This window comes from Polistes fuscatus, unplaced genomic scaffold (assembly GCF_010416935.1).
Source record: "Polistes fuscatus isolate 324 unplaced genomic scaffold, CU_Pfus_HIC Scaffold31, whole genome shotgun sequence".
Taxonomy (NCBI): domain Eukaryota; kingdom Metazoa; phylum Arthropoda; class Insecta; order Hymenoptera; family Vespidae; genus Polistes; species Polistes fuscatus.
Window position 1 is genome coordinate 213,738 of NW_025113109.1, and position 6,460 is coordinate 220,197.

At 33.7% G+C, this 6,460-nt stretch overlaps 1 protein-coding gene and 1 long non-coding RNA gene across 2 annotated transcripts; both read right to left on the bottom strand.

Annotated features, from left to right (window-relative positions):
- Window positions 1–55: 55 nt before the first annotated feature.
- On the bottom strand, window positions 56–713 carry LOC122520364 (hybrid PKS-NRPS synthetase pytA-like). Its single transcript, XM_043640458.1, has 2 exons — window positions 282–713; window positions 56–196 (listed from the first exon to the last, which is right to left on the bottom strand). The coding sequence occupies exons 1-2, from the start codon at window positions 498–500 to the stop codon at window positions 56–58; spliced, it is 360 nt and encodes a 119-aa protein (XP_043496393.1). The 5' UTR covers window positions 501–713.
- Window positions 714–4,610: 3,897 nt separating this feature from the next.
- On the bottom strand, window positions 4,611–6,137 carry LOC122520371. Its single transcript, XR_006304518.1, has 2 exons — window positions 6,000–6,137; window positions 4,611–4,695 (listed from the first exon to the last, which is right to left on the bottom strand). It is a non-coding gene; the product is annotated as an uncharacterized LOC122520371 (long non-coding RNA).
- Between the last annotated feature and the right edge of the window lie 323 nt (window positions 6,138–6,460).

Below are 6,460 nucleotides of genomic sequence, written 5' to 3' on the forward strand. Positions count from 1 at the left end.
TTTTTGAATGACGTTTTAGGATAATGTGAGAGAAGGACCGTTTAAAGCGGCTGTGTTACTGCAGCGTAACAACCCATCCAAGGTTTGGTTCTGTAATTACTTTTACGCGTCCATCCTGAAGGCATTGGGCCTCTTCTGGAGGCTCAGAATAATGAAGATTCGGAGGTATAACTTCAGTCTCCATAGCAATTAGTACCTAGAAATATAAAATAAACAAATGTGAAATATTAAACCAAATTAGCGTTGTTTTATATTTAATTTTGTCTTTTCAGTAAATTTACCTTGATTATCGAATTTATTGCATTATTATTATAAGCGTTACCAATGTTTGACTTAACAGATCCTATTAAAAGAGGATTAGAAAGACTTCGATCTTGACAATAAACAAGATCTATTGCCTTTAATTCTTCGAGATCCATTGATTTGATTGCTGTACCATCAGCCTCGATGTAAGTTACGTCGCTTGGTTTTAGACCGCAGTGTTTCAATGTCTGTTTCATTATTTGAGCCTGAAATTCGGCTGTGGGAAATAGACACGTGTTTCTTGGAATTGCTTCAGTGTACTTAACAGAAAGATTAACGACCTCGGCATAAAATCGCTTTGCATTTTCGGCTCTTTGAAGAAAAATTGTTCCTATCGAGTCGCTTCTCGTGAATCCAGACGCTTTCTTATCAAAAGATCTATTTACCCCGTCTGTTGACAATAAACCTAAATAATAGAATGCATAAAACAGAAAATTATTTATAAAATACGAAAATATTTAACTTGCTGTTCTAAGACCTTTAATTATCATTGAAAGAAAAAAATATAAAAAAAATTGCCTTTTTGTCTTTACACGCAAGAATTGGAATTAATTATACCTAGTATAGTCTTATTTTACCTAAATCATACAGTTGGTAAGATTTTTGGGGAAGTAAGCTTAAGATTCCTCATCTAACAATAGCGTAATCGCAATCTCCAGCTTTTATAGCATCGTACGCTTTTTGAATCGCTAATGAACCTGATGTGTTGGTTGAATCGATAGTGCAGCTTGAGCCAGTTAAACCCATACAAAACGAGATCCGGTTTGCTAGCAAACCACGGCAAATCCCCTGTAGATTATATCCTTCCAACTATAATGAAAATAAAAAGAATAAAAACAATTGCACATAGAATGATTTTACCTTTATATTAAATCCATTAAATCATTTTATTTACTTACCTTAGTTTTATCTTTCATTGAATAACAATCTGACTCATATAAACTCAATACTCCGTAAACATTGGTTTTCTTGTTCCGTAATTCTTCTTCTTCTTCTTCTTCTTTCTTTAGTTTAGGCAAATTGCCTGTTTCGTAACGACGTTTTTCTGCCTATTGCACTGTTAAATTGTCGCACCATCGTTTTCGTGGGCGCCCCGTGCTTCTGCGGCCTACCGGTGACTTATCCGTGCAATTCTGACAATTCTTCCGTTGTCCATTCTGTTAATGTCTTCGTTCTTTTTTTCTTTTTAGTATCCATTCGTTAATGTTTTCCACTTTGCATGTTCTTCTTATATCTTCACTTCTTCTCGATCCAGTAGTGTTTTTCCAGCTATTCTGCGAAGAACTCTCATTTCGGTTGTCTCTAGTAACTGTTTCGTTTTCGCCGTGTCTGGTCGAGTTTCTGCGGTATGTGACATAATAGGTCTTACCATTGCCTTGTAAATTCTTGCTTTGGTCTCTATGTCCATGTTTTTGTTTCGCCATATTGTGTCATTCAACAACCCGCTATTCTGGATGCCTTCATTGTCTGTTCTCTTACCTCTGCTTCAACATCACCATATCCTGAGATTTCTATTCCTAGGTACTTAAATCTCATTTCCTGCTGAATAACCTTCCCTTCAATTTCCAGTTTGCATCTTAACGGTGTCTTTGATGTTGTCATGCATTTAGTTTTCTGGGCCGATATTTTCATGTTGAATGATTTGGCTATGCAGTTAAATCGGTGTAGTAGACGTTGTAGATCATCCTCATTTTCGGCCACTAATACAGCGTCATCAGCATAGCATAGGATGGTTATTTCTTCACTGCCCATTTTATATCCTTTTAGCAGTCTTACGTTTCTTATTATTTCGTCCATAATGATGTTAAAAAGCAGGGGACTTAGGAATCCCCTTGTCGGATACCACGACCTGCATCAATCGGTTCAGTCAAGGCGCCATTTATCTTTGCTTGGATCTTATTGTTTCTATAGATGTCCTCTATGGTCTTGATAAGATTATTCGGAATTTGCCGGTTATAGAGGAGGTGTATAACATCCTTTAACTGCACTCGGTCGAATGCCTTTTCCAAATCAATGAAACACATATATGCTGGTCTGTTGTATTCAATTGATTTTTCTGTTATCTGTCTTATGATGAAAACCGCGTCTGTGCACGATCTGCCTGATCTGAATCCCTGTTGTTCGTCTTCTAGATTCGTTAAGCTGTTAATTTTATTCGTTATAATCTTGTTGTTAGTTTTAATGAAGTGTTTAAAAGATTTATTCCCCTGTAGTTTGTAGGCAGCTTTTTGTCTCCTTTTTTAAACATAACTATAGTTGTACTATTCGCCATTCGTCAGGTATTTTGTGTTGGCATAGTATTTTTTGGATTAGGAATGTTAATTGTTTGTGAGACGTTGGCCACCATTTTTATTAACTCGTTTTGGATGCCATCTTGCCCTGAGCTCTTCCTATTCTTTAGTCTTCGAATAGCTGTTTCTACATCACTGGACTCAATTTGTATGTCGCTTCTGGTTATTATTTCTGGCGTATTTAGTTCCGTTTGAGGTTCTTCTGATTTATAGAGCTCTGTTAGATAGTTAATCCAATTTTCTTTTGTGATCTGGTTTGTTTCTATCATTTCTTGACCTCCTTTCTTTGATTTCTAAATCGCCAGATTTGTTTTTGGAGTCCATAGAAGTCACTCTCCATTCTTTTCGAAAAAATCTCCCAATAATTTTGCTTTGTTTGCCTTACTAATGTCGCTGTTTGATTCCGGATTCGTCTATACGTTTCGTATGATTCAGGTGTTCTTAATGTCCTATAGTTAAGGTATGCCATTTTCTTTTTTTTGCATATTTCCTTAATCTCTGGGCGGAACCAAGGAGTTTTGATCATTCTAGCCCGGTTTTTTACAGTTCGTGTTCCCAGGGCTTCATATGCAGCTTCTAAAATGTTGGTTCTTAGTTTCTTCCAGGCTATGTTTATGTTATCTTCTTCTTTTATTGGGTTTTTTTTTTTTCTTTCAACCTGTTCTCGTATAGTTGTTTGGTTGGTAAGTTCCATAGTGACTCGATGTTTATTTTCAATTCTTGAGTTGCTCGTGCAAGATTTCTTTGGGGTTTAAACTTCATTCTTATCTTTGCTAATAGCAGGCTATGATCACTTCCTACATTCGCGGAATTTAACGTCCTGATATCTAATATTTGGTTTGGTTGGACGTATCTGTTGGTAACAATGTAATCAATTGTAGACCTGAAGCCTCTGGTGTTGCTGTATGTAAATTTATAGTGTTCTTATGATTGTAAAATGTATTATTAATCCTTAGCTCGTTAAATGTGCGTAGCTGTGTCATTAGTTCTCCATTGTCATTTAACACGTTTTCGTTGAACCTTTGTTTTATTCCAGGTATTATTTCGTTTCCGATGCGGGCGTTAAAATCTCCAAGGATTATCATTTGTTGGTTACTTGGTAATGATCCGACTAAATTTTGTAGTTGGTCGTAGAAGGCTTCTCTTTCTTCTTTCGGTTTATTATCTTCTGGTGCATAAATTGACACTATATTTAATTTTTGGTCTTCCGCTTTCATTTTTACCACCAATATTCGTGAAGATATGTAGTTACACTCTTGTATGTTGTTTTTGTATTTCTTGGATACTGCGATGGCTACCCCTTCTTTTGCCCTGATTTGTTTTTCTACACCACTATAGATCACTAAGTAGTCTTCGTACTGTATTTGTCCTTTGCCTTTCTTTTTGGTTTCTTTAAGCGCATATATCGATGTTATTATCTTTCAGTTCTTTCAGGGTTTCTTGATATTTATTATTAAATGATTTGATGTTCCAGGTAGCCAGACGCATTATATGTTCTTTTTTCCATTTCGTTGTCCTTTTCCTTGCATGTGTCGTCATCTGTATATCAGTCCTATTCCGAAGCAGAGTTTCAGTTCTATGAGCCATAGTCTTTTTTTTACGTTGGGTAGGGAGCTAACCTGATCCAACAACCTTCCTCTTTTCCCGGGCTTAGGACCGGCAACATGATCGCTGATCTGCGATCATGCAGGCGGAGTTCCGTAATTCTACAGGATTTATTCCAGCATCAATGATCGCTTCAAACGTAACTTCTAATGCCATTCTTACTTCTGGCGTCAGATATTTTGCTTGAATTGCATTAATTCCAAAAAAAACTTTAACAAATTTCGTTAAATTAGAGATGAGCCCTAGACGCGATGATACATTACACGAATGACCTAATAAATAATAATTTAATGAATCAAAAATAACGCACATTATTACATTTTATTTCTGTACAAAAACAAATTAAGCATATTCTTACCTAATTTAAATCTTGTATGATCCGATGATACGCAATCTTCTCCATTTATTAGATTTTCCCTTAAATCATTGATATTGTTACTCTTTGGAAATTTTCCCGATATTCCAGAGATGACCACTGCACTATCGTCCAAGCCTTCTAAATTCATATTTGCAAAATGTTTTAGCACGAGCAACACAATCAACCACTTATTCGTATGACAAATAAAGCTATTCATTGGAATCGCTGTTTATATAGCAATCGAATAAGTCTCATTTAAATTGTTAATTATGCGATTTAGTTATGAAATTTAAATTTGTTTACTATGCATTATGCTGCATTGTCAATGCTGTATTGTATAAAAGATATCTTTTCCACGGAATCCGATGACGTTTGACTTCTAATTGATTCTTTTATAAGAAATATATTTCCGTTTGAACTATAGGATAAACGATTTCAGATACCTATTTCATTATATTCTAAATAACATTTATTACTAGCTTGACTTGAAGATTTTTTCAAGATCTTAACAATAATTAATTAGATTGTAAGGAGAAGGTTGCATTAGAACGATTCATGATACGTATGAGATTTTCAAAAAGTAAGAATAACAATTGGTTAATGGAAATCTCATAAAAAGAACAAGATAAAACAATTTCAAAACAAGTACTCTTTGTAACTCGAGAGATTTTTATTTAAAATTTTCTTGGTTTAACTGCACTTTTAAATTGTGCTTAAATGTTAATTTATGCCATTGAATTAGCAAATAAATGCTTTTACGTATGGAACATTGTCATTGTACTTTCATTTAAAGAAATCTTTCCCACGGAATTCGATGACCTTTGGCTTCTAATTGTTTTTTATATAAGAAATATATTTCCGTTTGAACTATAGGATAAACGATTTCGGATACCTATTCCATTATATTCTAAAGAACATTTATGACTAGCTTGACTTGAAGATTATTTAAGATCTTAACAATAATTAATTAGATTGTAAGGAGAAGGTTGCATTAGAACGATTCAGGATACGTATGAGATTTTCAAAGAGTAAGAATAACTATTGGTTAATGGAAATCTCATAAAATGAACAAGATAAAACTATTTAAACACAAGTACTCTTTGTGACTCGAAAAAATTTTTATTTAAAATTTTCTTGGTTTAACCGCACTGTTTAATTATACTTAAAGATTTATTTATGCATTAAATTAGAAAAAAATGCTTTTACTTATGAAGCATTTTCATTGTACTTTTATTTAAAAGATATCTATTCCGGTGTTTCCGATTACTTTTGATTTCTAATTTTTTATTATATAAGAAATAAATTTCCATTTGAACTACAAGATAAACGATTCGAAATACTTAATTCTTTTAAATTTAAGAACATGTAATACTTCCATGATTTCAACATTTTTTCAAGACCTTATAAATCCGTAGAAAAGATGTAAATAGCAATACACTTACGTATAATATTTTTTTTGAAGTTATACGTCTTTTGGCGCGTTGGGAAAAATGTAGTTTTGAGTGTTTTTGTTCGGAGCGTCTGGAGAAACGACACCATGAAGTTTGTCGGTTTTAACGACGCGCGGCAAAGCGATTTCAAGTATACGTCATGAAGTTGTCTTTTTTTTTTTCTTCCCCTTTTATTCTCAAGCGGTCACCCATCCAAATACAAATCGTACTCAGCGCTGCTATACTTAAATGTTCGAGCGAGAACTAATGCTGTAACCGCGCCATGGCTGTTGACGCATAAAGTAATTCGATATATCTCATTTACATTTACTGTGGACTGATATCTATATTTTTATATTTTTTTACTTTTTTATTCTTTCTTATATATATGTAATAGTAATTATTTTTTTCTTTTAAGTTATTTTTTTTCGTTGAAGTTTTTTTTTGAAGTTTTTTTAAATGTTATTGAGGTT